Source organism: Phyllostomus hastatus, unplaced genomic scaffold (assembly GCF_019186645.2).
Source record: "Phyllostomus hastatus isolate PE091 unplaced genomic scaffold, TTU_PhHast_1.1 phas_scaffold_216, whole genome shotgun sequence".
NCBI lineage: Eukaryota > Metazoa > Chordata > Mammalia > Chiroptera > Phyllostomidae > Phyllostomus > Phyllostomus hastatus.
The window spans coordinates 266,013-294,000 of NW_025334018.1; the positions used below are offsets into that span (position 1 = coordinate 266,013).

Below are 27,988 nucleotides of genomic sequence, written 5' to 3' on the forward strand. Positions count from 1 at the left end.
TCCAATTCCAGTGCCTGGCTGGACAGAATTCTTGCCCGGGTGGAGCTGCGGCACTGACCAACAGCTGTGTAGTCTTGATGGAGCCTTGCCAGGCCCCTTCTCCCACTTCCCCAGCCCATCCTCTGAGCGCCTTCTCCTGTCTCAGGCAACCGTGCTGGTAAGTTGTGCTCTCCGTACCAAACTTTTCTGCTGCCAAGATGTAGTTCTACGGTGGGACCAGGAGCTATATTGTAGTTGGTGGTGGTGGTTTGGGGCGGGGGTAGGGTGGGGGGTGGGTAGAGATATGAAGGATTGAGAATAGCCATCTTGAAATGAACTATTTATGACTAAAATGGATTGGATCTCACCCATTTCCCGAGATGGTAAAACTTGGAGAGGGAACTTCGCTTCCCCCTCCCCCATTTCTCTCAGATTAAGCAGTTCACGGTACTTCCCTTCCGTATTTCAAGTCTCTTTGGCTTCCTAATAGCTCATCCCTTCCTCACTCCGACGTGGCAAAACCCCCCTCTTGTAGGCACCTCTGGCTCGCCTCCTCTCTCCTTAACCCCAGGGGACCCCGCGATCTTTCTAGGAGCACACTTCCTCCGAGCCCACCCGTCTCAAATCCCAGCCAAAGACTTGCGGAGCTGAGTCCAAAGTGGTGGGAGGGGCCAAGGTTAAAGTATGTTGGGAGCCCCGCGGGCAGGCAGGCGGGCGGGGCCTGCTAGGGGAGGTGTAGGGGCCGGACGGGGCGGAGCAGGCGGCAATTTGCGGCCAGCTCCGGGGTGGTGAGTTGTGCGTTGGTCCCTGGGCCTGAGCTTGAGCTCGGGCTCTCTCGCTTGCGATGTCTCAAGATGGCGGAGCTGGGCGAATTAAAGGTACTGGTCCCCTCCCCCATTCCTATCTGGACAGAGCCTGGTGGTCCGCCGAGTCAGGGGAGCGACTGAGACTGGGTCCTGAAGGTTGGGGTGGAGACGTGGCGGAGACCGGCTGCTAGAGATGGGAGAGAAGTGGCTGTGGGCAAAGGGGCTGCGGCGAGGCTCCGGGGGCGGGGCCCGCTGGGCAGATGGAGGGGTGGGGCCGAGGGGGAATTGCCTCGTGGGGGCCGAAGCTCAGGGGGCGGGGACGCGGGGTAAAAGTCGGATTTGGTAGTAGACGCAGAGGTAGTGATAAGGACCAGAGGGAAGAGCTGCTGTAGAGGCGTAGAGGGCGAGTTTATCAAGGCCAAGAGATGCGACGGTAGGGGTAGATGTAGAGAATAGTACTGGGGGGCTGACGTACTAGAGGCTTTTCTGGGAAGTGCAGCTGAAAGGTGGAGGCTTTGAGGGTGCTATTGGGATCTGAACCTTGGGAAGGACCAGTGGGCGGCTGAGGTCTAGGGGGCGGGGCTGTGTGGGCTCTAGATCCAGGGGTGGGGCAGAGGTAGCCTGGAGCCCCTTTGAAGATGGGAAAGTCCTGCTTCTGTGAGTCGGTATCTTTGGGCAGAGACCTAGGGCTGTGAAACTATGGGATAGAAAGATGCAAGTTCTTGACGAAGCTAGTAGGGAAATAAAGACAAGACAGAGGAAATAAGGATGGGCAGAAAAGCAGATGAGCAGGTTTTTCATCACCTCAAAAAGGGCCTAAAGCCATAAAGCCTCCTATGAGGGGAAGAATGTGGAGAGCTAGCAAGACCTGCCCAAGTCAGGGTCTGCTAGAGATTCACAGAAGGGATTCACTGTTAAACACTTTGCCCTAAGTTTTGGTCTTGTTTCCCTCTCAGATAAGTAGGACTGATGGAAGGGTGTTTATATAAATGACTCTGAGAAAAGGATTTGGGGGAGTTAAAAGCATTGAATCTGACCTGAAAACCCTGGCCACAAAAGCTTCAGAAGGTTGGGGAAAATAGCTGAGGTGGACTGAGGTGTTGGGAGGTGAGGGCAATGGGACACAATCCTCCAGCCATCTATCCCTTTTCTTCCCTGTGGGCTGTCTGGCCTGAAATCTCTTCTACCCATTCGTTTCCCTGTCTCCTACCCTCTTCCCAGGAGGCTGGGATGGGCCTGAGAGTCTGAGAAAGAGCAGGAGAGGAAATAAGCAGCTTATAGTAGAGTTCAGGCTGCAGGGGTGTGGACATAGGAGGCTGTAGTGGGCTAAGAGGTGTGCCTGAGGATGGCTTGCTGGCTGTACCCTGCTCTAATTTGATCAACTTCCAGGCATGGGGAGATAGGGTTGCTTAAGCTCTGTGGGTAGTGGTGAGGTTTACCTGAGGGTTGCTAAAGTGAGACTGAGATATCCCTTTGGCCAGGTTGACTGTCTGGCAGTATACTACTAGCTGGAAAGCATCTTTGTGATCAGTGCTGGAAAGAAGCATTGCCCATCCAGTAACTCAGCTTCAGTGTCCTTGGCAGGACAGGCCTATGTGAAATAGTATTCTCAAATTTCTCTGTTCTCTACAGCACATGGTGATGAGTTTCCGGGTGTCTGAGCTCCAGGTGCTCCTTGGCTTTGCTGGCCGGAACAAAAGTGGACGGAAGCACGAGCTCCTGGCCAAGGCCCTGCACCTCCTAAAGTCCAGCTGTGCCCCCAGTGTCCAGATGAAAATCAAAGAACTTTACCGCCGACGCTTCCCCCGGAAGACACTTGGGGCCTCTGATCTCTCCCTACTCTCTTTGCCCCCTGGAACCCCTCCTGTAGGCTCCCCTGGTTCTCTAGCTCCCATCCCCCCAGTCCTCTTGGCCCCTGGTACCCTGCTGGGCCCCAAGCGGGAAGTGGACATGCACCCCCCTCTGCCCCAGCCTGTGCATCCTGATGTCACCATGAAACCATTGCCCTTCTATGAAGTCTACGGGGAGCTCATCCGGCCCACCACCCTTGGTATGGCTCTTTGTGGTCCTTCAGTCTTCCTGGACTCCATGCCTGTTTCCCAAGCCTTTCGAAGTCTTGAGTCCTGTGGGATCATCAGCCTGGGATGGGGGTAACTTCTGTGGCTGCCTGTGCATGGGCTTGGGATTAACTACCTCTTTGTGTTCTCAGCATCCACCTCTAGCCAGAGGTTTGAGGAAGCGCACTTTACTTTCGCGCTCACACCCCAGCAAGTTCAGCAGATTCTCACATCCAGGTACATCTCTTCGGTCCTCTTGCCTCATTCCAGGGTTGGTGACCTCTGGACTCGGCTCTTTCTTCTCTTTTGCCCTGTTCTCCTTCCTATCCATCCTCCTGCACCTGTGTTGTCTCTTCATTCTCTCAAATGTCTTTGCTATCCCCTGGACATCTAATTTTCTATGTTTCTGTCTGTTCACCCCTGCCCTCCGGGAGGGCCACATACTGACACCTCTCCCTCCCCCTCCCTGACAGAGAGGTTCTACCAGGGGCCAAATGTGATTATACCATACAGGTACAGCTAAGGTGAGTTGATTTTCCCTTCCTCCCTGTCAGCCTTCCTTCAGGGGTGGGAATGAAATACGAGAATGACAGATACCCCTAGGAGATATCCCTCCTACCGCTATTGAATGCTGAGGGGTTCAGCCCAAGAAACTGCCCCCATCCTTTTATCTTCTCTCATCTCTTCCTAGGTTCTGTCTCTGTGAGACCAGCTGCCCCCAGGAGGACTATTTCCCTCCCAACCTCTTTGTCAAGGTCAATGGGAAACTGTGTCCCCTGCCGGTAAATACTTTTCTTTTTCTGGCAGCAACCCCTTCTGTTTAAGTTCCTACATGTTAACTAAAAAACCCTATTATGAAAGAGACGTGCTTAGCACAGTGCCTGGTACATAGTATGTGCTCAGTTTCCTGATTGAATCAATATAATTGAGAGAGTACTAAGACAGGACTGAACAAGGGTTCTGTCAGAACCCAGAGGAGTGATATTAGTTCAACCCAAATGTTCAGGAAAGGCTTCTTAGAAGTGATGAATCCAGAACTGAGAGTTGGACCAAGTGTGACATCCCTATTCTTCCTCCTCCAGGATTCAGTGAGTGGGTTCCTATTTCATTGGTCAATGAATAAGCTCTTTTACCCCCAGGAATGAACCCCATAGACAATAATAGTGCTCCAGTTTTTTGAGTCACTGAATAGGCCCCCATGTCCTTGATCAGTAAGCTGGCCTTCCCTCCAGGGAGTGAGTAACCTGAGACAAGATGTCTTGACCAGTCCCTCCCTTCCCCAGGGTTACCTTCCCCCTACCAAGAATGGGGCTGAACCCAAGAGGCCCAGCCGCCCCATCAACATCACACCCCTGGCTCGACTCTCAGCGACTGTTCCCAACACCATCGTGGTCAACTGGTCGTCTGAGTTTGGACGGGTGAGCATGGCTGTGTCAGGGAGGATGGAGAAGCCTGCAATGCAGGGAATGAGGAGGAATCACCCAAGTGTTTTGAGTTTGGGAAACTTCTTCCTCTTCATGGGTTTCTCTGCCTTGGTCCTCATGGGACAAAGGGTGGGGGGCAGGTGTGCAAAGCAGAGGCTAATTGTCTCCCTCTACCTCCAAGTAGAATTACTCATTGTCTGTGTACCTGGTGAGGCAGTTGACTGCAGGGACCCTTCTACAAAAACTCAGAGCAAAGGGCATCAGGAACCCAGATCACTCCCGAGCACTGAGTGAGTAGCATCCTATCCCTCTTCCCCACTCTGATCTGGGTCTAAGTCTTCCTGGCCCTCTAGCCTTTTTAGCGTACAAATCCATACCCTGACAGTTTACCTCACCTCTCACATTAACCTCAGTCTTCGCCTTATACCCCTTACTGGTCTTAGTGGTTGAAGAATCGGACCTTGTATTCCCAATTATATACATCTGCTTTACTCCTCCCACACCCTAACTCTGGCTCTACTGGAATATAGGTTCTTTGGTCTGGAAAGAATCTTAAGGATCATCTACTCCAACCCTCTCGTGATGCTTTTTTTAAAGTTTTTTAACAATTTTTATTTTTAGAGAAAAGAGAAGGAAGAAAGAGAGAGACAAACACCAATGTGAGAGAGAAATAGCAATTGGTTGCCTTCTATATGGGCCCCCACTGGGGACTGAACCTACATGTACCCTGACTGTGAATCAAACTAGCAACCTTTTTCCCCTTAATTTTTAAAAGATTTTATTTATTTTTCAAGAGGGGCAGGGAGGGAGAGAGACATCAATATGTGGTTGCCTCTCATGCATGCTCCACACTGGGGACCTGGCCCACAACCCAGTCATGTGCCCTGACTGGGAATTGAACTGGTGACCTTTTAGTTCGCAGGCTGGTGCTCAGTCCACTGAACCACATGAGCCAGGGATGAACTGGCAACCTTTTTGTTTGTGGGAAGATGCCCAACCAACTGAGCCACACCAGCTGGTGCCCTCTTGTGATGCTTTAATTCCTTCTAGGTCATCTGTGCCAAAGTGTCACAAAGCTATATTTAAGTATCTTCGGAGATGGGGAAATCTCACCCACCCACTCACCTACCTGGCCTTCATAATTCAGATCCCAGACTACCCCCATGTGACAGCCCACTGGCCACCGCCCCCCCCCTCCCCAAGCTATCTGCTTCTGGCCTCACCACCTCCCAGGCTTCCTCTCCAGCCTTGCTGACTCTATTTCTCTGGCTTCACTTCTGTTTCAGTCAAGGAGAAACTGACTGCTGACCCCGACAGTGAGGTGGCCACTACAAGTCTCCGGGTGTCACTCATGTGCCCGGTGAGTACAGGGGAGAAGTGGGGAGGAGGGTTGGGTTAAACTTCTGGACTCAGAGGGGGTTCAGGCATACTAGTGTGCGGCTTTCTGGGACATGAGGATTCTGACCAGAGAACTCATCTCTCCTCAGCTAGGAAAGATGCGCCTGACTGTCCCTTGTCGTGCTCTCACCTGCGCCCACCTGCAGAGCTTCGATGCTGCCCTGTATCTACAGATGAATGAGAAGAAGCCAACGTGGACATGTCCTGTGTGTGACAAGAAGGCTCCTTATGAATCTCTTATCATTGATGGGTAGGACCTTTCTGCATTCTGCTTTCTCTTACCTAGGACAGCCACTAGTTTCTTCTCTCTCATATGTGTATGTGTGTATAGATATATGTATATATGTGAGTGTGTATATATACATATATGTGTGTACTCTAACCCCTTTAATAATATTTCCAACACTGAGGACTAGTATAAGTCTACTATATACTAGGCATGGTGTTGAGCGCTTTGCATGCCTTATCTGAGTCCTCATAACTCTGACATAGATATTGCTGTTATCACAAGTGAGGAAACTGAGGCCTAGGGAGATTGAGTATTTTGCCTGAAGTTACATGGTTAATAAGTGGCAAAACTACTATATCGAACTAGTAATATTGCTTATAACTGCCTGGCCTCTCACTGAGCATAGCAATAAAGTTCTTTTGAGGGCTTGAATATGCTGATCTAGGTAGTCCTAATCCCCTTCCAGAACATTCATTATGGTCCTTGTTCCCAGTGCCCTTTTTAAGGTGGTTTTTGGAGTTCTCTATCTCCGCTCCTTATTTTGTCCCTAGTATTACATGAAATATGTGCTTAGAATATATTTATTTTAAAGCTTAGTATTAAAGTTTGCAAAGCTCTTTTATATACTGTACTTGATTCTAACAACAGCTCAGTTCAGTAGGATGGATAATATCCCTATTTTACAGATGAAACCTGGCTACTGTCTCAGCCCCATAAATTCCCTTCTCTCCCTTCCTCCAGTCTATTCATGGATATTCTTAAGTCCTGCTCGGATTGTGATGAGATCCAGTTCATGGAAGATGGATCCTGGTGCCCAATGAAACCCAAGAAGGAGGCATCTGAGGTTTGCCCCCCGCCAGGGTATGGGCTGGATGGTGAGTGATCCCTTGTCTCCGAGCTGAGCTAAGTCTTGAATGGCCTCTTCTCTGAGACACAGTATTCTTACCACCCACAGGCCTCCAGTACAGCCCAGTCCAAGAGGGCAATCCACCAGAGAATAAGAAGAAGGTTGAAGTTATTGACCTGACAATAGAAAGCTCATCAGATGAGGAGGACCTACCCCCAACCAAGAAGCACTGTCCTGTCACCTCAGCTGCCATCCTGGCCCTACCTGGAAGCAAAGGGTATGAGGAAATAGGCTGACTCTATAACAGAAGGGACAGAGGAAAAAGTCAGGAAAGCTTTCTGGTCCCAGGGCAAAGCCTGGTGCATAGAGGGGACTTGGGAGGCTGAGCTGGGTGAGGGCATCTGTGGTTTGTTTGCTGGCTGCCCCAGTTCCTTGTCTCTCCTCACAGAGTCCTGACATCTGGTCACCAGCCATCTTCAGTGCTACGGAGCCCTGCTGTGGGCACATTGGGTGGAGATTTCCTGTCCAGTCTCCCACTCCATGAATACCCACCTGCCTTCCCATTGGGGGCAGACATCCAAGGTAGGACACTGACTGTAAAACGGGACCCTAAACTGCCATGTCCTTCCCAGAATCAGATCATGCCCCAGCTCCTTTTCAAAGCTTTCTGGCTCTCTTTGCAAAGGGCCACAATCCAAGGAAATTTTCTGTTTTTGGTGGTAAAGGGGTCAGACAGGAGGTTGATTTTAATTTTTTTCTTACCAGGTTTAGATTTATTTTCTTTCCTTCACACTGAAACTCAGGTAAGTGATCCCTTTTCTTACGAAGATCTCAGATCTCTGAAGATTCCTTCTGGACACTAATGGGCACCCTCCCTCTCTTATTTCCCCTGGAGATCTAAATCTATTTCTCTGTGAGGGGTTGGTGAAGGCAGTTTATTTCCCTCTGAGGCCCTACTAGTACTTCCTCAGATTTTCAGCTATGTCTTCCTCGATCCCTGTTACTGTTCTGTCTCCAGAGATTTTAGTGTAGTTCTACCCCTTGCCCGCTCACCCTCCATGCCCATGTGTACTTGAGCACCATGCCTGTTGCAACAGGACATTCCATATATTTGGATACCTACAAGGCCAAGAAACTAGCAAGGTGGAGGGGCTGTCTCAAGACAGGGAATCAGGGTAGGGCATAGGGAAGCAGGGAATCAGAGAGAGGCTCTCCTTCTCAGAGAATACCTGGGGTCCAGAGGGGTTTATTTATCACGTATGATATTTCTGATATGAGTGATGGGGGGGGGGAGCAGGTAAAGGATAAAATCTTAAACTTTGCCCTTGATTCCTCCCAGCACTATGGTCCTTCCGTCATCACCTCGCTAGATGAACAGGATGCCCTTGGCCATTTCTTCCAGTATCGAGGGACCCCTTCTCACTTCCTGGGCCCACTAACCCCCACATTGGGGAGCTCTCACCGCAGCACTACTCCAGCATCCCCTCCTGGCCGTATCAGTAGCATTGTGGCTCCTGGGGGGGCCTTGAGGGAGGGGCATGGAGGGCCCCTGCCCTCAGGTCCCTCTTTGACTGGCTGTCGGTCGGACATCATTTCCTTGGACTGAGTTCCCTGGATTGTGGAACCTTCACTGTCTCCCAGTGCTGAACAAGTATGCTCTGGAGTCTAGATCCCTGGCCACTTTTGAACCCTTAGAGGCTTTGGCCAAAGGCTGGAAAGACATTCATGGACACTTGTTTTTGGTGTCATCTCTGTCTGACAGGGCCAGCACCCAAAGGGTTAATATTTAACCTCTTTTGAAGGACATTTGGGTTCTATTTTTTGAAATGTTTTTTAGATGGCTGGCATGTTCCTTTGGGTACGTTAACTTAGGCAGTGGTAGGCAAATGGGATGTGGTATGAGTTGGGGAAAGGGCTGAACTCTCATCTTTGACTATCTATAGCCTTGTGGGAAAGGGGCCCTTCTGTTGACCCCCCAGATGCCCTCTCTTCCCACTTCCCAAACCCATGGCTTAGTTCCTTCCCCATAGTCATTGTTTCTTCATGTCCATTCTGTTCTCTTTGGTCAAACAGACAAGCGGAGAAACTGAGATAGACTCATGGACAAAGAACTCTATTTTGGTTTGCAGATTTTTTACTTAAACAAGGAAAACCAAAATACATCCAAAGATGACTTCCCCTGCTTCCTACTTCCCGGCATGCCTGAGGTGGAGATAGGCCTTAGCCTTGATTCCCAGGGGTTTAGGAGCAGGGCCTGGCCTATTGCCTGGGGCCCTCTCTATTTATATATTAAGCTCACAATGTTTCTTATGCTGACCAGCCCAGGGTTGGAGCTTCAAAAGGCCCATTGCCCTGTGGTGAGGTCTGGCTCATTCTGCACCTTTCCTGGGAGGTGGGATGACCCTTCTGCTCTCCCCAATCTCTTTTTTTCAGGCTCCTCCAGGGCCTAGAACCTCTGTTGTAATTTTACTTTTTATTCCCAAAGTTGTAGCAAAGTTCTTAGCCACAATAAAGGTTGTGAATCTTCTGTGTCATACAGGTAGACTGGAGAGGGGATTATGCACTGGCTTTCCAGATCCCTGGTTTGTGGGGAAGGAGTCCTTTTTAAGGCTCAGGATCCAAATGAGCTCAAGTTTCACATGGTAGAGGTGCCACACTGAGGACTTCCAAGAGCATTAGTTTCTTCTTACCCCCTCCCCAAGTGCCCACAAAAGCACTAATACATTTAGCCCAACCGTGTGGAGCCCTCCTGCCCTTCTTCACCCTTATCTGCACAAATGTTGCAGCCAGAGCCTGAGGGCAAACTTCGTCCCAGTGCTGACCCTTTCTTTGACTTCTGCGGTGGTTGGGGTTGTCTGCAGCAGTGTGGACATGGGCAAGGCCAGAGGTCGAGCTCTTCCATCCTCCTCTAGTTCCACCGCACTACATAATGATAGCTCCTGTCTAGGCTGTGCCTTGTGGCTTAGCCCACTTTCATATCCATTGTCATAATCCTTCCAACTATCATAGGAAAAGGGTGGGTGGGTGTTAACCTCATTTTACAGAAAGAAAATAGGTTCAAGGAGGGTTAATGACTTGCCCCTATGGCAGAGTAGGACACAAACCCAGGTCTTTAGAAAGGCTAGCCATTCAGAGCAGGAACCCTTGGAATTTGATGTACAGTATCTTTGATCTCAAGTGCTCTCTTCAATTAGTTGACCGATTCACCACTTAAAACTCCCACCACACAAATCACCCCTCCTACTGAGAGAGAGAAGCTGAACTTCTCAATGTGTATGTGTTGGTGTGCCTGCAGGGTCAGGGAAAAGCTTTTACTTACAGGACAGAGGGTGGTAGGTCCTGGGAGAGATGTCTGGGTGTCTCTGTCCCATCCTCTGTGGCAGCCACTGCAGCTGCTACATCTGTGTCCAGCCATATATAGGCGCTCACCTCACTTGGATTTGGTTGGATCCGTGCCTGGGGCCAGACATGTTGATTCCTTTATAATGGCTTGTCTCACAAAGCCTGTTCTGATCACAATCTACCCACAGGTGGAATGGAGAGAAACTTGGGGTAGGAGTCAAGGCTAATGGATTTCTCTGACTTTCCCCCTCCCCCACCGTAGTCATAGTCAAAACCAGTCTGGGTCTTCTGTGCCCCCATATCCTCCCCCCACTGCCAACCCTACCTGCAGCTGCTGCTGTGACTCCTGGGAGACCACGAGTATATAGACAATGATGTGATGGTATTTGGGGAGACCCCAGCTCAGCCTAGGAGGGTAGGCAGACTAAGAAGAAAATGGCAAAAATGAGAACTTCCTGTTTCTTTCTGAGACTCTAAATATAGCCAAGGAAGTGGAGGATAGAGATGGTAGAGGGTAGGGATGGTACAGGACAGACACAGGTGAGGACTGAGGGGTTGGGAACTCCAAACCACCCACTCTCCATTATTTTTCCTGTGGCTGAAACAGGAAAAACTGTTTATGGGACTTAGTGGGGTACAAGTTGAGGGTTCTTGGTTAAATAGGGAGGGGCCTCTCCCAGGTCCCTGTCTCACCTCCCATAACCCCAGAGGGACCCAAGAGAACTGGCCCTGGGGCAGCTGTAGTCTGGTCTCCTCACAAAGCTCTCGAAGCCCTCCGTCCAGCAGCTGGCAGAAAGAGGTTGAGTCAGAGAGCCAGTGCCTAAACCTCCAAGTCCTTGGTTTATCCCTTTCTCAGGCCACACCCAGGGTGGTCCCAGATAGGTCTTTGGGTTCAGGACAGGGTGCAGGTTGGGTCAGCTGAATAGCTAGCTACCTCTTCATCAAGTTCCACGTGCCCACCTGCAACAACAGTGAGTCCAACAGTGAATGGTGGTATTCTTGGCCAGGGGCCACCACTCACTATTTACATTGCCCCCTCTAGTGGGCACAGACGCAGTTGCAGCCTCCTGTGATTAGGGAAGAGACCACATCTCTGTGCCTACTGTATTTCTGAAACTGGTAATGGCATGTTGAGTGAAGAGCAAGTTTTTTTCCCAGGACTCGGGGCCTTGACCTTAGGGTGCTCACCTGGGGGTACCCAGAGGTTGGGGGATACTCTGAGGGTGCGTGTCCTTCGGGTCAACAAGACAGTCTTGTCGCTGGACTGCAGGATGATTGCCACACCCAGATCCACACCTCGATTCTTGGGCAGCTTGGTTTCCGGAGGCATGGGTTGCTGGTTCAGGGCCGCAAAAGGGCAGAAAGGGGGTCGCTGGCAGGAGGGAATCCCTTGGTTAAAGTTGTAGCAGTGGGGTGGAGCCTTTGAAAATTGGGCGATAACCGTGCAGGTTGGGGGAGGAGGCTAAGGCGGGGCGATAGCCCGGGTCCCAGACCTCCCAGGTAGCTCTCAACGGGTCCAAGGCCCAGGCCATACCTACAGCCCTTCCATCACTCCCCACCGCTGGAGTCCTAACCTGGAGCGGAAGCCTGGCCGAGGCGCCCAGGAATGGCCTGTCTGAAAGGAGGAGCTGTCCTCGCTGCAAGTTACAGTATGTGAGCCATGGCCCAAGCCCTGCCCCGGCGCCTAACAGGCCACACACACTCTGCGCGAAGCTCACCGACTCCCGGCGCCCGGAAAGAAGCAGCCGCACTCGCGCCGCGGCCATGATGTGGCTGTAATTCGTTGCGTCTTGGTTGGCGCCCTCTGGTGGCCCACGGCGCCTCCCCTGGGTCCGCGGGGTTGAAAGGAAGGCAGACTTCCCCAACGTCCCCGGGAAATTTAGGCATAACATTTGGGGATGAATCATCAGTGTAATATTAATAAATGACAAAAAAAAGACCACCTCTAAACCGTCAGCTCCTCTTTTCTTCCCATCTTTAGGACAATGATCCCCAGACCACATGATTTCTGGATTCTCATGTTCCCTGCCCCCCAACGGCCTCGGGCTGAACTATAAGCACCCTTCCACAATGCTCTGTGCACTTGTTACAGCAGGGATCGCGTCAAATTAATTACACCTGTCTCCTAATTAGATACGCAGGGAACATTTTTGACACCTACCCTTTACTTCGCCTCAAATCTAACAGGATTCATATGCCTTTTTTTCTAGTTATATCCTATTTGCAATTCCCCCTAAAACCACTCTGCTTCTCTCTGGGATCCCTGTCCCCTTCCATCTGGCAAATCCTCATTTTTCAAACTACAGATCAAGTGACACTTTCTAAATGGTCTCTCTGTACATGATACTTTCCATTATATGCCCCCCCCCCATACTTCTTTGTACTTGTCTCCTCCCACTAGTCTGTATGCACAATGTGTAGTCATCTTTGTATCCCTAAGGTATGGCCTAGTACTGGGTGTATAATATGTGCTCAGTAAATGATGAGCAGCCATCTCATTTATCTTTGTATGTTATACCTAGGATAATGACTAGCAATTAATTGGCACTCAGATGTTTAATTAACTAGAACCAACATTGGTAAGAGGAAACTAGAGATAAAACACTTAACTGCTTCAGGTGAACTGAGGCTGCTATGACAAGTTACATAGACTATATTAATCATGGTACTGAGAAAGCAAGCTTAGAATTGTCACTCTTAAGGAACTATGGAGAAGAGGAAGGCAACAATTTATTGAGTACTTACCATATGCTAGGCTTTATGAAATGTTTTACATACACAATTTCAGCCTGGAGCTGGCAAACGTGGCTTCTACCCATAGATTCTAGAGTGATTGCTTGGGCCGATGCACTTACTAGTGCTGAAAATAGCTTTTTCCCCTACTTGGTGGTAGTCTTTCATATTCTCTACATTGTATGTATATGCATGCATGTGTTTAAGATTACACTGTAACAAAATAGCCCTAGCTAGCATGGCTCAGAGAACTGAATGCGGGCCTGTGAACCAAAGGGTTGCCAGTTCTATTCCCGGTCTAGGGCACATGCCTGGGGTGCAGGCCAGGTCCCCAGTGTGGGGCACCGAGAGGCAACCACGCATTGATGTTTCTTTCCCTCTCTTCCCCCTCTTCCCATCTCTCTAAAAATAAATAAAATCTTTTAAAAAAGATTACATTTCTAACAAAATAGAGAACAGGTATAGCTTTTGGAAAATGGAATTGCGAAGAAATTTCTTCCACTTCCAAGGATATTGTAACACAGGATGAGCCGACTTCTTGGTGGGAACTGATGGATCTGACAGATGGTTACTATAGTTGATTTTAAATTTCTCCTGCCAAGGAGGAATGTAGTGATGGGTCAAAGAAGGATCAGCAAACTTTAAAAAAAATGTCTCACACTTTCTGGTGTATTCTAGGATATGGGGATGAAGGATTTCAGTACAAAAATCTGAAACTTATCCCACTGCAAAGACTGCATCCAGGCACCTCCTTTATTTTTCCTTCCAATCCCTCCAGATTTTTGAGGAAGACTCTTTTTCAGGGTCATTGTCTCTTCATGGTGCTCTCTATGTATGACTCCAGCAAGAAGATAGTTTCATCCACCTGGATCTCACTGGCATCCAACCTGAGTGAAAAGGTGAAAGCATCTTCTCAGACTGAACATTTATTAGCATATTTATGATTAGAGATGGGGCTGGGTGTGGCCATGGAGAAAAGCCTAGTTATCCTTGAGAGTCACTGGTAGAAAGCAGGAGAACCAATAGATCATTCTCCCATTTACTGGGCATCTCTTAAATGCCAGACACTGTGGAAATTGCCAAGAATTCAAAAGATATAGCTTTTGTCCTACAAGAAGTTAAAGTCTTAACTTACAACCAGAAGAAGCAATAGCACATGTAAAGGCCGAGGTATAAAATGATCTAGAGTGTTTTAAAATAGAAGCTGAGAGTGGCTGACACTAAGTGTGTAGTGATTAGGAATAGAAGAGAGCTTTCTCAACATGATTGAAGCCATCTATAAAAACCTCACAGCTAGTATCATATTTAATGGTGAAAAACTGAAAGCTTTATCTTAAGATCAGGAATAAAACAAAGATGTCTGTTTTTCACTTTCATTCAACCTTTTACTGTAGGTTCTAGTGAGGGCAATTAGTTAAAAAAAAGTAAAAGACATTCAGATTGATATGATCCTATATATAGAAAAATCTCAAAGGATCTGCAAAAAAAACCAAACAAACAAGTCAACAAATTCTTTTTTTTTTAAGATTTTATTTCTTTTTAGAGAGAGGAGGAGGGGATAAAGAGGGAGAGAAATATCAATGTGTGGTTGCCTCTCATACGTCCCACACTGAGGACCTGGCCAGCAACCCAGGCATGTGCCCTGGACTGAGAATTGAACTGGCAACCCATAGTTTGCAGGCCCATGCTCAATCCACTGAGCTTTACCAGCCAGGGCGAGTCAATAAATTCTTAAAAGTTGCAGGATATAAAATCAAAACACAAAATTAGTTTTATTCCTATACACTGTCAATTAAGTAAAAAATGAAATAAAGAAAATGCTAAAATAGCATCAAAACATAAAATACTTAAGAATAAATTTAACAAAGGAAGTACAAGACCTGAACATGGAAAATGACAAAACATCATTGAGATATTAAAGACAAATAAAAGGCAAGATGTCCCATGTTCATGGGTTGGAAAATTTAATATTGTTAAGATGGCAACACTCCCCAAAGTAATCTATAGATTCAAAACAATACCTATTAAGGCAAATGGTAAAAAGTAAAAGGAAGTGAAAATGGAGAGATAGGCAGTTATGAATTGTAAAAGGTCCTGAATGTCACACCAAGGAGGCTGGTCTTTATATTATAAACAGGAATTTATAAAGCATTTAAAGTAGGAGAGTGATAATCATTTTAAAGATAATAACTTTGAGAGCTTGTAAGAGATGGTTGGCAGGGGGTGAGGAGGGGTAGTGATGGCGATTGTGAAGACCTAGGAAAGAGGTTATGAAGGCCTGCATAGGGGCCAAGATGAAAGGCCAGATATGAGCCCTGGCTGGTATAGTTCAGTGGATTGAGTGTGGGCTGCAAACCAAAGGGTAGACAGTTTGACTCCTACTCAGGGCACATGCCTGGGTTGCAGGCCAGGTCCCCAGTGGGGGACACGTGAGAGGCAACCACAGGTTGATGTTTCTCTTTCTCCCTCCCTTCCCCTCTCTCTAAAAATAAATAAAATCTTAAAAAAAAGAAAAAGAAAGAAAGGCCAGATTTGAGATACATTACTGAAGTAAAATCACAACTTTGGTGAACAGGAGTGTGTGGTGAGGGAGAAGAAGCTGAGGATGTCTTCAGAGTTTTCAGCTTAGGGAAATAGGTGGATTAAATTCTGTTAACTGAGCTTAAAAGAAGATAGTTTAGGTTTGGTTGTATTAACTTGCAGAGGTGTATTTGTCTTGAAGGTATTTTGAAACATAAGTTTGAAGTGTATGGTGCTTACTTGTTGACATTATGTTTTAGAGTCTCTAGCTGTTGGCGTTCGGGGGCTGTGATCATCTCCTCTATTTCCTGTAGCTGTGCTGCCTCTGCACCTGTAGCTTGCATAGATGCAATGATGGCTTCTACCCTCTGAGACTTTTCTAGGAGACGCCTGTCAGACAAACACAACTCTGAGGCTTGTTCCCTAGCTGTGGAGATTCTTTTTACTCATTAGCCCTGGGGCATAACTCCCCCTTTAGTGCATTCCTGGTCAAAGTGGATAATGTCACCCTCCAAGGATGTTTTCTAGAAACTTAATTAGAAATACGACTTCATTCCTAAAACTCTTATTGTCTCTCATTTGCACTTTAAGTTTGGTGATGGTTTGTACATTTCTCATTAATTTAATATACAAAATTATTTCACTGGGAGTATATTAGAAAAGTATAGGCTAATGCATTATTTATACCAACCTAAGCCAACAATTCAATACAACTTAACTGGTTATTGTCTCTACTGGTTTCTATTTCTATAGGATATTTCTCCTCAAGCCTTTGACCTTGAAAAAAGTATAATTACTAAACTAAAATGCTACTTACTTGTTCTCTTTGGTTTCAAATTGCCTCCTTTCTATCAAGTTGGCTATGCTCTAAGGAGAGAGAAGACAAAAAATGCACATAGTTCCATTTAAGTAGCTCAGGTAAAATGGCTAAAGGAGGCCTGAGAGTAAGACTAGTCTGTGTGGAGGGAATACAGAAAAGGTCCAGAGGAGTTACCTTGTAGCACCTGTGCAGCAACATTCGGGCAGCTGACAGGATGTTCACAGTATATAAATAAAAAGTCCTGGAAGGGGCATGGTCTGGTGTTTTGGGAATTTCCTGCTTGTCCATAGAAAGAAAAATCAGAGAAATTATACTGTTCTTCAGAACTGGCAAAGTAAACATTTGTCCCAGCTGACATTACTATACTCTCTTCTTCCCTTTCCCCCAGTCATTTAGCATCTGTGTTTATGGCATAATCAGACACAAGGAGAACTGGGCTGCCGTTTTTTTCCATTTGACTATAAACAACCTGAGTGGAGAAGAGAAGGCAACTAACATTTACTGAGCAATTTTTTTTGTGCCATGTAGATTATATTTGATCTTTACCACAAACCACATTTTTTTATTACCATCATCCATCACCATTTTATAGATGGGAAAATTAGGGTGGGTAATTTGCTTACTGTAAGTAGGTAAGAGGCAGAGTTATGACTCTAACTCCAAAATCCATTTTACCTCCTTATAGGGCCTATTACATGGCTCTGAACATAGTAAGAACTCACTAGATGTTGTTGATAGATTTCATTGATAATAAACTTAAGGTTCAAGGAAACGGCAAATCACAGAGACGAGGAGCTGAAGAAAAAGGGAGGGGTGATTTCTTGGCTGTGCTTCTTTTCTACTTGGCCAATTAAAGCTCCACAATTATCTTTCAAGTGCTTGCTGTGTCTTTATTAATCTTTTTTTTTTTTTCTGTCTCAGAGCTGGATACAGAATTTGCTTGGGGTTCAGGTGCTTCCCTCAGGAGTTTCTCTCACTCTAGTCCAGTTCTGTTGGTTGATGATTATTACATTATTGGTTACCTGGAGTGATATGAAATTTTCTGAGAGCATCTTATAAAGCATATCCTTTGCCTCCTTTGCTGGAATCATTGCAAAGTCTTCTACCTGCTTCTGTTCCAGGTGTTTCTTTTGCAAAACTAGACGAAATATTCTGGCACAGCGAGACCCAAATCTGGAAAGGAATGAAGAAAGCAAATGTCATGTCAACATATATATCAGCTTTAGCTCCTAGTCACAGATGGTGGTTGCTGTTTGCATGTGTGGAGCCAGGACCAGAGAAGAACAGCAATCAGAGAATTCTTTCACAACTCCACAGGTTGATGATGGTGTTGTTAATCATAAGGTAGTCACCAACTGCTGACACCTGAGCACCTCAGTTCATGCCCTGGTAAATTAAAGCTTTAGGAAGGCTGGTTAATTGGTACCATTGGGAATTAAGCAGGAGGATACTTAGGGTGAAGAGTAGTAATAGATGGTATCCAAAGCAGTTGAGTGGAAAAATGCAGCAAGATATGCCAAGGTATGCCTATGCTGGTTGCTTACATAATGATTACATCACTTGTTCAAATGGGGCATGGAAAGGAAGTGTCTGACCCAAACCCCAAACAGGGTGACCCTCTTACCTCTCCTGTACAACGGACTCCAGACTGGCTGTGGCTAGGGATCCGAGAGCCTTATGCAGGTCTTTATGTAGAGGATTAAGGTTACTCAATAATGTTTTGGCCTGATCATTGTGATCTTAGTTTTATTCCTAAGTCTCTAATTTAGAATTTAAATGTTATTTGTTTTTTACATTGATCACATTTATGGTAAATAAGTACTTCTAAACCTTAATTAACTATGGTGTTCAAATCAGGATTTAGCTTAACAAAAATCTGGTTAATTAAAAGTCCTTTTTACTTCTTTATCATCAATGTGTTAGTTATTTAGTGTACTAAATATTATCAAATCCTTTCTTTCCTATGTCACCACTTTCTTTCACAGTCTGGATGCTTAACTGTAGGGTAATCACTGGTAAGGATACTGATGATATACATTCCTCCACCACTGTCGCCAGACTTTCCAACAAACTCTAGCTATTAAAAAGAGAGAGAGAGAGAGAGAGAGTGTGTGTTAACTGAATGGAAAATCCAGTGGTTCTGTTTGTAAAGGAGCTAATCTGGCCAAGAGTTTGTAGACGGTAACCCTCTTATTGTCTCAGTTGGCTATGTAGAGAATGAGGCTATAAGAGAATGATACCAAGTATCAGTGGTAGAAATAAATCATAAACATAACAGAAAAAAGAGACAAACAACAACAAAAAAAATAGACTTACTGGATCATCTGCCAGCAGAGTGAGATACTGATCAAGAACTTGCTTAGAGATGTTATAGCCAACAGGTAGGGATCTGAAGATCTATGGGAACAAAAAGAGACAAGGAAAATGGGTTTGGGAACAGAACTGCTGACATCACTAAAATAAAGGTGTTTTCATTTTAGATACCACAGTATAAAAATATCTAAAACTACAGCAGCATTGTTTGTAACAGTGAAAATCTAGAAACAATGCAAATATCCAATAATAGATGAAATGGATTAAAATAAAGAACAACATAGTCATTAAGTGGAATATGATATAGCCATTATAAAGAATAAGACAGATCTATAACTGATGTGAAAAGAAGGTTTATATCATACTGGCATGTGGAAAATGTAAGTTTAGAACAGTAGATAGAGTATAATCCATTATTTTTTGGTTAAAATATATATACATATACCTACATATATGTGAGATACATAAAAAAAGGTCTGAATAAAGATACATATCAAACTATTAACAAAGATCTCTGAGGTTGGAATTATGCAAAACTATATATAGGGTCTAGCAGAAGTAATGCCTGCTTCAGTGTGGTTGGTAAGGCAACAATATGGGTGTAATAATTTAGTTTTAATTTGAACCTAAAATGTCATATGGTGTGCTTGTGTGTGATATTGCTATGTTACAAAATTATATGCTTATGATTTTATAATAAAAGATTTTGTAATAAAAGGGCGGGGCATTATTTGTGCCAGACCCTGTATGTATTTAAATTGAGGTATGTTACATATATAGAAGCACAGGTCTTCAGGATTTAATTTGATGAGTGTTGAAGATTGTATACAACCATTTAAGTACCATCCACAATAAGATATAGAACATATTCAGCATTCCTGAAAGTTTGGGGAGCTACAACTTTTATTTTTTAATCCTTACCTGAGGACTTTTAGAGAGAGAGAAACATTGATTGGTTGTCTCTCATATGCACCCTGACCAGGGGGATCCAACCTGCAACCTAGGTATGTGACCTGACCGGTAACTGAACCTGCAACCTTTCAGTTCATGGGATAATACTCCAACCAACCGAGCCATACTGGCCAGGGTGGAACTACAACTTTTTAAAAATTAACATGTCTATGCTGTTTGAATATAGATCATGTAATTATTTTTATCATCAGAAAAAAAACTTTAATTTTTTGTTATATGAATTAAAAATTTTTATATAAACAATATAAAAGTTTACTAAATATATTTTATATGGAAAAGTATGATTATGATAGTAATAGAATATAAGTAAACATATTAGAAACATTAAATATTAACATTTTAAGAAACAGATGTAATAAAACATTTAAAATGTGCAAAATTAATATATTGGGAAAAAAAAACAAATATAAGGAGCCAAATAATGCATTTTTAGAATGGGAATAGTTTGTACTATGACTAATAGAATGGTTTAAATTTTTATAGGCTGGATCCAAGACACCAAATATTTTAGTACCTACTACCTGAAGGTAATCTCCATCTCACCTTAAACAACAAAGACTCTTTCTTTTAAGGCTCCAAGCTGAACCTAATTCTAGGCTGTATGTTGTAATATCCAAGAATCTGTCAGAATAGTAGTACATCAAACTCACCTCATTGGAAGACAATGGCTGGGTGAAGGGGGCGCTAGAGGGAGTGGTAACCTCACTCATCCGAAGCATGGTCCTCACAATCTCGCTGCTGGTCTGTATTTGAAAAGGGAACTGGAATTCAGAATTCATTCCTCTCTGCTGGTTCTGGCTAAATATCCATGGCTACATCTGGCAAATAAGAATGTCCCTGATGGTCACTGTTCCACCCACATAGATATCACCTGGTCCATCCTGTTAGCAACTGCGCTGACAATGGCTTGGTCTCGGAAATGCTGATGGAATCTGTCAAGGTTTGCCTGCCAATAAATTCCATCATCTGGAATGGGCTGAGGAGGAAGACAGGATTAGAAACATCTAGATGCAGTGAAGAATTTTCTGGTGGGGAGCTTGGATTGAACTAGTCACCATTTCTTTTCCCATACAGTAGCAATAAACTGGTTGCAGAAAAATCATCCAGTCAGGTGGACTAGTGCCTCAATAAATTCAGTCTCAGACCAGATTCTCTAAGCCCACCTCCAACCTTTTTCTCTCCACTTATATTTTTACTCTTCTCCAGTATCCTCAGATTTCTCACTTACCCCACCCTTACCACTCTCAGCAGATGACCTTGCATCTTATTTCAGAGAGAAAACAGAAGCCATTAGGCCAGAACTCATTCAACTTTGTGCACATATCTCCACATTTCTTCTTTTTAAAGACATTTTTATATACATTTTATATATTTATTTTTAGAGATAGGGAAATGGATGGAGAGAGGGAGAGAAACATCAATGTGTGGTTGCCTCTTAAGTGTCCCCTACTGTGGACCTGGCCCACAACCCAGGCATGTCCCCTGACAGGGAATTGAACCAGCAACCCTTTGGTACACAGGCCAGTGCTCAATCCATTGAGCTACTCCAGCCAGAACTCTACCTTTCTTTTTTAATTTCACTTTTATCACAGTGAAAAAAATGTTTCTCCTTTTACCTAAGGTTAATTCCCATACTGGTATGCTAGATTTTACCCTCTTGAGCATTCTCAGGGACTCAACTCAGTTTTCCCTCTTCTCTCAATCTTCAGCTTCTCTTTCTTTACTGTCTTTTTCCCATCAGCCTTTACCTTATTCAAATCTATACTCTAAAATAATTCTTCTTCAACACTGTGTCTTTTCTCATTTTCATTTTTGTCATAGCCAAGGTTTTCAAAGAGCTGACCATCTCAGCCGTATCCCCTTTCACAGATGTATTCAACCCATTTCCAGCACCGTACTGGATGAAATGCCAAGGTCCCTGAGGACCTCCTTGTTGCTAAGTTCAAAGAATACTTTCCAGTTCTGATCTTCTTTGATCTTTCTGAAACATATAACATGGCTGGACATTTTTTTCCTTCCTAACTGTGTGGCCCTGGGATTTTATGACACCATTCTTTTTTTTTTTCATTTCCTAATTTTAATTTCTTAAAAAATTTACTTTAGAAAGAGGGGAAAGGAGGGAGAAAGGGAGAAAAACACTGATGTGAGAGAGAAACATCGATCAGTTGCCTCTCATACATGCCCCAACTGGGGGATGGAACCTACAATCTAGGCATGTGCCCTGACCCATTATTGAACCTGAGAACTTTGTTTACAGGATGACTCCAACCATCTGAGCCATGCTAGCCAGGGCCTATGACACCATTCTTTACTGGTGCTCCTCGTAACCATTCTGACTACTCTTCCTCAATCTGCACAGATTCCTTTTCCAGATGCCACCTATACTGATGTTCCTCAGGGTTCTGTCCACAGTCATTTTTTTTTTTTTTTTACTCTATGTATTGTGCTTAGGTGATTTTACGTGTTCTTGAGGTTTTAACTACCTCAATCTACTAATTCTAGAACTCTCCATCACGTCCCAGATGCATAAACTCAACTGCCTATTTTGACATTTGCACCCGTTCCCCAAAACTGTTCTTTTTCTAAGTTTTCAGCTAACTATACTATAACCAACCCAATTTCTTAAGCTAGAAACTTATCATCACTAACCCCTTGCTCTCCCTCATATACCATCCAATTACCAAGTTCTATCTAGTCTTTTTATTTATCAAATATATATTTTTCTTTATCTTGACTGGCATTACCTTATTTCAGGCTTTAATTATGGCTCACATTGATTACTATGATAGCCTCCTAACTGGTTTTCATTTTTTCTTTTTTAATATAGTGGATGCTATAAAAATGGTAACTAGGTTTTCTACTTTTAATCTTGTTCCCTTTGCATCATTCTCCCATTACTCAGAGAGCAGTGTTTTGTTTTGTTTTTAACTTTTTTGGGGTCACAACTCCCTTGAATTATGAAGTACTTCACAGAAAAATGCACATGCATAAATTCCAGTGGACTCTTTGAAATCCATCCAAGGAGTTACACAAGTTATGAACCACTCTACTATAGTAATCTTTCTAAAATACAAATCTAGCCATTTTATTCCCCTGCTTAAAATTCATTAGTAGTTCCCCTGGCCTTCAGGATACAGTCAATACACCTCTTAGTCAATCAAGCAATATTTATTGATGTCCTGCTTGTATTCCAGGTGCCAGGGTCAAGATACTTGAGGAATGTATAGCCTACTGAGAGTACAAAAACAAACGGAGTACACAAGTAAAAAATAATTTCAGTTACTTATAAAGGCTATGAATATGAAATGGAAAAATGTGGTAGTGACTCAGGAAGAGGGTAGACAATGATGCATGAACTGTAAGAAAGTATGATTAAAAAGAGGCAACTATATGAAGATCTGTGGGAAAAGCATTTGAAGTTGAAGAATTACTAAAGGCAAAGCCTGAAGACTGCAAAGAGTTTGACATGCTTTTTTACCTTAAAAAAAATTAATTGAAAGAGAGAGAGAAAGAAAGAGAAAGATCAATGTGTTATTCCACTTATTTATGCGTTCACTGGCTGATTCCTGTATATACCCTGACTGGGGGGGGAGGGGGGGTCAAACCTGCAACTTTGGTGTATGGGGATGGTGCTATCCAACTAAGCTACCCAGCCAGGGTGAGTTTGACATGTTTGAGAAATGGAAAGAAAGTTGGAACACAGTGAGCAAGAGGAAGGTTGTGAAATGCTGAGGTTGGAGAGCCTTGTCCCTAGCAGGTCATGTAAGGCTTAATAATCCATAGTTAAGACTTGTATTTCTTCTAAGAGTAATGGGAAGCTATTAAAGGATTCTAAATCAGTGACATGTTGGGATTAAAGGGAAAATCTTAGAAACTCATTTTGGCTTTTAATAGGTATGAATGCAGGAAGAGGCCATGTAGGAGAGCGTTGGCAAAGTTTTGACTAGAGATGGTAGTGGTTTGGACTAGGATGATAGCAGTGGAAATGGTGAGAAAGAATTGGAGTTCAGGTAATTTTGGAAAATGGGCTGACAAGTTATACTGGGGAACTGGATGGTTCCTAGGATTTTGGCTTAAGCAAATGGCGGTGTCCTGTAGGTGGTGTCCTTTACTAAAATGAGGAAAGCTGAGAGAGCAGATATTTGGGTTGGAGGAAAGCAATTATTCTGTTTTGACTATACTGAATTTGAGATGCTTATTAGACATCTTTATAGAGACATTGAAAAGGCATTTGAAGATAAAAGCTGAGGCTTACATATAGCTTTCTAGATGCATTTCTTACCACTGGCTCTCATGGGTCTCTGTGTCCCAGCTATTCTGAATAACAAACTTTTTGTAGGCTGCTCCCCCTTTTTTGCATAAGCTGCTACCTTTGTCCAGTGAGTGAAGTAAGTTAAGCCTCAGAAGGGAATCAGCAATGGAGTTCACTCACTCTTCATTAATCTATTGCTGGCTAATATTTAATGAAGTTCATAATCCTACTATATACTATATTTCTCAACCCAGGAATCTTTAAAGTCTCTTGGGGCTTATCTTAGTGCTTCTTCTGGCATGCCTCAGGGTGAGGACTCCTCATCCAAAAGCCCCATTACCTCTTTGTTATCTGTGGTATGTTTTGGTCTCTTGGCCTTGGGCTCCCCAGTAGCATCATCCTCTGACGATCTCCTCCTTTTACCTTTCCCTGCCAAATAAAACAGTTGGAATAGTTGGGCTGTATCTCATATGAAGACAGGAAATGATCAAGCATAAGAGCAGATGTGTCCCTATTCCAAGGACTTCTGTAGCTGCCTCTAGGTTAGAGTTGCTCAGGAGATGGAGTACCTACAAGAAAGTCACGTAAATGATGAAGTTATTTGAAATTCAACATGTTAAAAAGAAATACCCTTAATCTCTCAAACTACTCCTGTTCAATTGTACAATGACAACTGGAGAGCTAATTGTTGAGAAGCTGCTGTTGATATGTTGAATGAGGACATAAAGTGTCATTTTTTTAAAGGATTTTTATTTATTCATTTTTAGAGAGAGGGGAAGAGAAATAGAGAAATATCAATGTGTGGTTACCTCTTGCATGCCCGGTACCAGGGACCTGGCCCACAACCCAGGCATGTGCTCTGACTGGGGATTGAACGGGCAACACTTTCATTTGCAGCCAGAGCTCAATCCACTGAGCTATACCAGCCAGGGCCAAAGTGTCATCTTTTTTTAAGACCCAAAAGAAAAGGAGGAAAGATCTGCTCTAATGCTTCCTTTTACATTGAATGGCAACATCATCCTCCCACATATGCAAATCAGACACATAGAAGTCATTCTTGATACCTATCTCCCTCACTACTTCTACAACTAATTTTTCAATGGTTTGTCTACATTTACTCTTGCCCCATCCTTTCTGCACATAGACAAATCTTTAAAAATGCAAATTAGATTATGTCACTTTGCTGCTTAAAATCCATTAGTGGTTTTCCTCTGCTCTTAGGATAAAGAACAGATACTGTATGAGGTCTTGCATGATCTAGGCCCTACCTATCTCCCTGGCCTTACTCTCAAGGCTCTCTTTCCTTTTTTCAACATGCTTTAACTGACCTTCTTTCACTTTCTCAAATACTCTTATTTTTTTCTCATTACATACTATTCCTTTCGTCAAAAATACTTATTCTTTGCATCCCTTTATATCTTACCTCTCTGGTTGGCTCCTACCTACCTCTGCTTCAAATTTTAGGTCAAACACTACTTTCCTAAAGAAGCATTTGTCCCAAATCCCCAGATAACTATAGTCCTGTTACATATTTTCAAAACACCTCACACTTTTCCTTCATAGTGTTTATCACAGTTTGTTAGTTATTTGCCTATGTGGTTATTTAATTAATGTAAGTCTCCTATATTAGCCTTAAGCCCCATAAATGCAAAGACAATAAAGGTTTTTCGTATCTTACACCGTAGTATCTCGCACAGAGTAAATACTTGGTAACTGCTCCATTGATTTATTCATGTAACAATCACTGAGGAAGAATCCACAATTAGGGAAAATCAGTTATGGGGGTCAAAATTCCTTACCTATCAAGCTCAGTTTAGGAACCAGGAACATGTCCTTTTCATTGATGACAAGAGTAGGGGCAGGTGGCGGTGGCCCAGGGTCTGAATTCTCAGTGGCATGCACCAATGGGCAACGCTGCACAAAGTGTGTGTCCGCTAGTCGCACAAATGTGCATGATACCTCAGCATAGTCCATGGTCTTGCCATCTGTACCACAGGAGAAAAGAGGCAGGTGAGATGGCCTAAGATAGCTGAGGGTCCGCTTCTGCAGCCAGCCAATTTATGCTTTTGCTAATAGCTATTGATACAGTACTAACCCTCCATAGTTTCTGTGAGTCGGTCTGCCACTTTCTTCACAAGAGCTGACATTGTCATTTTGCCATTCAACAGCAACTCCTCAACAATCAGCTCTCCAGTGTCATTGTACAGTGTTTTGGCAGTATAGATGTAACGGGGATACCTGAGCATTCGCAACACCCGGCTGCACTGGGCTTCATATTCCACTATACCACGTCTGTGCACTTGATATATCACCAGGTTATGTTGGATGAGGACACAAAGGGCTTTTTTTACCTAAATAAAACCCAAAAGAAAGAGAGAAAAGATCTGAAGACACAGCTTATTATTGTTGGTAATTTTTGCCCAACAGTTTACTAAGCATCAGGAGATGGCCGGATAAGAATCTCTGTGCTACTTTCCTCCTTCCATTGGAAGAGCTAATAAGAATCACACATCAATGGAAGAAATCAGGAAGATTCCTTGCTATGATGCTCATATTTCCTCTGACCTTTATCTTTCAAAGTATGGTTTACTTTCCCTCTATTATTCTCATTCCTAACAGGTAGTACTGAAATTCATAGACTTGTTATGAAAAATGCAGTATGGCAAAGGAAGATCAAAGATTTGCTTAAAAGCAACGATGAGCCAGGAACACTTTGAGAAGCAGAACCTTAGGGTCTATGTTTCATCCTTTCCCGACAAATAATGCTGTTCTGATCCTATAACAGGCTTTCAAAGGTAAGTAAAAGAAACTGATGAAAAAAAAGCAACTTATATCATCCAAACATACCTGATCCAGTGATGTTCCTGTGTCATGGACAATCACTCTTATTGGCTGGCTGCCAGTTCTGATTAGGTGGACTCCAATTTTTTCCACAATCTCTCCAAAATGCTCTTGCAGCAACAAAGAACATAGTTTAATTTCTGCTTGAGTCATTGTACTAAGGAATCTCAGAGCTGTAATGGAATTAAAAAAAAATCACTGTATATTGGGAAGTTTTTCTTTTATGTTGGGAGTAGAACGGCTAAGTATAAATTCATGTACTGTGTAGAGGGTGATTTGATATTATATATCAAAAGCCTTAATATTTTGCATATCTTCAACTTAATAATTTTGTTTTAGATACTCTGTTCTAAGAAAATAATAAAAAGATGTCACTGTAGTTCTCCTTAGAATACTAACATACTGGAAACAACCTAATGTCTAACAGTAAGGAATTAATTCAATAAATTATGGTATACCCATACAATGGAATACTACTCCAACACTTAAAATTATGTATAATGTTTTAGCATAGAAAATTGTTCACTAAATAAGAGGGCTACAAAGCAAAATGTAGAGGAAAATTCAATTAAGAAAAAATGTATGGATAAAAAAGACTGGACTATACATTACATTTATTTTTATAAGATTGTGTGTGACTCTAATTTTCTTTAAAGATTGGGTGTTGATGGTTTTGCATTGTCACATACTTTCAATCCTACACTTCACTGTTTGGAAGAATTAAGGCCACTTCACAGCCTACTGGGAGTGAACAGGCAGGGTCATTCCCAGTCCATAAAAGGAATGGCAACTCAGAAAAAGAAATTAATAGTTAAAGGGAAGCTTCGCGACAGGGTGTTTCAAATAGAAGATGAGGTATGATGTTTGCAGTATCTAATTCTGAAAATTCTACCTCTTGACTTGAAAATTCTACCTCTTGACAAAGTAGATACAAACAGATCATACTACATAATTACTTGCGTTTTTTTGTGTCATCACAAGTGCTACCAAATATTGGTTTGTTCCTTTATTTCTCCCGATTCCTCAGAAGCCAAGTCTTTGCTTCTCAGCTTCAGCATCTTATCCACACATCTTTAGAGAAGCATCCCCTGACACTACCATTTTCAAAAAGGCCTTCCAAAGAGCTTGGTTGTAGCTCTTTACTCCCTGCACGCTGGTTCCCAGTTCGGGACTGGGTTCACTGATCCAGAGTCAGGGCTGCCCCGTTCAGACAGCGTTTTCCACTAACCTCTGGATCACTGTAGTTGAACCGCGAAGTTCCCCGCCACGGGTTCCAGCGGTTCCTCCTAGCCGCCGGAGCAGAGAAGGAGGCCTCGGCCCTCTCTCGCACTACTGACGAGGAGGTCCCGGAAAAGAAAAACCCAGAGACCACTCTACCCCAGAATTTCGGTGGTTTCCGGGGACGCTCTTTCTTTCCTCTCGCTGGGAGGTTGGAGGACTAGCGAGAGACTGTTG

The 27,988-nt window shown here is 43.9% G+C and overlaps 3 protein-coding genes across 10 annotated transcripts; 1 reads left to right on the plus strand and 2 right to left on the minus strand.

Moving 5' to 3' along the window:
* PIAS3 (protein inhibitor of activated STAT 3) lies at window positions 1-17,773 on the plus strand. Of its 4 annotated transcripts, none has more exons than XM_045816480.1 (14): window positions 1-157; window positions 2,418-2,835; window positions 2,995-3,079; window positions 3,316-3,366; window positions 3,534-3,624; window positions 4,126-4,260; window positions 4,451-4,556; window positions 5,553-5,626; window positions 5,754-5,914; window positions 6,635-6,768; window positions 6,849-7,017; window positions 7,189-7,322; window positions 7,506-7,543; window positions 8,080-8,546. In XM_045816480.1, the coding sequence occupies exons 2-14, from the start codon at window positions 2,421-2,423 to the stop codon at window positions 8,344-8,346; spliced, it is 1,860 nt and encodes a 619-aa protein (XP_045672436.1). In that variant the 5' UTR covers window positions 1-157; window positions 2,418-2,420; the 3' UTR covers window positions 8,347-8,546. The 4 variants fall into 4 exon arrangements, with proteins under 4 accessions (XP_045672436.1, XP_045672435.1, XP_045672433.1 ...); XM_045816479.1 differs by lacking the exons at window positions 1-157; window positions 8,080-8,546 and adding exons at window positions 729-857; window positions 17,277-17,773; XM_045816477.1 differs by lacking the exon at window positions 1-157 and adding an exon at window positions 729-857.
* On the minus strand, window positions 9,416-13,324 carry NUDT17 (nudix hydrolase 17). 3 transcript variants are annotated; one of them, XM_045816487.1, is made up of 7 exons: window positions 11,801-13,324; window positions 11,271-11,454; window positions 11,017-11,042; window positions 10,776-10,868; window positions 10,408-10,506; window positions 10,060-10,196; window positions 9,416-9,740 (listed from the first exon to the last, which is right to left on the minus strand). In XM_045816487.1, exons 1-7 carry the CDS (start codon window positions 12,083-12,085, stop codon window positions 9,506-9,508), a joined length of 1,059 nt encoding a protein of 352 aa, XP_045672443.1. In that variant the 5' UTR covers window positions 12,086-13,324; the 3' UTR covers window positions 9,416-9,505. The 3 variants fall into 3 exon arrangements, with proteins under 3 accessions (XP_045672443.1, XP_045672442.1, XP_045672441.1); XM_045816486.1 differs by having other exon boundaries at window positions 9,416-9,662; window positions 11,657-13,324; XM_045816485.1 differs by having other exon boundaries at window positions 11,657-13,324.
* Window positions 13,533-27,900, minus strand: POLR3C (RNA polymerase III subunit C). Of its 3 annotated transcripts, none has more exons than XM_045816483.1 (15): window positions 27,762-27,900; window positions 26,540-26,706; window positions 25,788-26,043; window positions 25,492-25,677; window positions 24,033-24,121; window positions 20,312-20,416; window positions 20,091-20,183; window positions 18,472-18,552; window positions 18,181-18,232; window positions 17,780-17,840; window positions 17,178-17,328; window positions 16,330-16,431; window positions 16,153-16,202; window positions 15,576-15,725; window positions 13,533-13,702 (listed from the first exon to the last, which is right to left on the minus strand). In XM_045816483.1, the coding sequence occupies exons 2-15, from the start codon at window positions 26,684-26,686 to the stop codon at window positions 13,621-13,623; spliced, it is 1,605 nt and encodes a 534-aa protein (XP_045672439.1). In that variant the 5' UTR covers window positions 26,687-26,706; window positions 27,762-27,900; the 3' UTR covers window positions 13,533-13,620. The 3 variants fall into 3 exon arrangements, with proteins under 3 accessions (XP_045672439.1, XP_045672437.1, XP_045672440.1); XM_045816481.1 differs by having other exon boundaries at window positions 16,330-16,434; XM_045816484.1 differs by lacking the exon at window positions 15,576-15,725 and having other exon boundaries at window positions 16,330-16,434.
* Between the last annotated feature and the right edge of the window lie 88 nt (window positions 27,901-27,988).

Excerpts from the sequence above, each read along its gene's own strand:
- POLR3C (XM_045816481.1), bottom strand. The coding sequence starts at position 26,686 with ATGACTCAAGCAGAAATTAAACTATGTTCTTTGTTGCTGCAAGAGCAT. Across the intron at positions 20,417-24,032 it reads ATACCACAGATAACAAAGAG|CCCATTCCAGATGATGGAAT; the intron begins GTAATGGGGCTT and ends CTTCCTCCTCAG. Across the intron at positions 16,203-16,329 it reads TGCTGCACAGGTGCTACAAG|AGCATAGCCAACTTGATAGA; the intron begins GTAACTCCTCTG and ends CTCTCTCCTTAG.
- NUDT17 (XM_045816485.1), bottom strand. The coding sequence starts at position 12,085 with ATGTGGTCTGGGGATCATTGTCCTAAAGATGGGAAGAAAAGAGGAGCT. Across the intron at positions 10,869-11,016 it reads ACGTGGAACTTGATGAAGAG|CTGCTGGACGGAGGGCTTCG; the intron begins GTAGCTAGCTAT and ends TCTTTCTGCCAG. Across the intron at positions 10,507-10,775 it reads TCCCTCTGGGGTTATGGGAG|TCTGCCTACCCTCCTAGGCT; the intron begins GTGAGACAGGGA and ends TTTTCTTCTTAG.
- PIAS3 (XM_045816477.1), top strand. The coding sequence starts at position 834 with ATGGCGGAGCTGGGCGAATTAAAG. Across the intron at positions 858-2,417 it reads CGGAGCTGGGCGAATTAAAG|CACATGGTGATGAGTTTCCG; the intron begins GTACTGGTCCCC and ends TGTTCTCTACAG. Across the intron at positions 3,625-4,125 it reads GGAAACTGTGTCCCCTGCCG|GGTTACCTTCCCCCTACCAA; the intron begins GTAAATACTTTT and ends TCCCTTCCCCAG.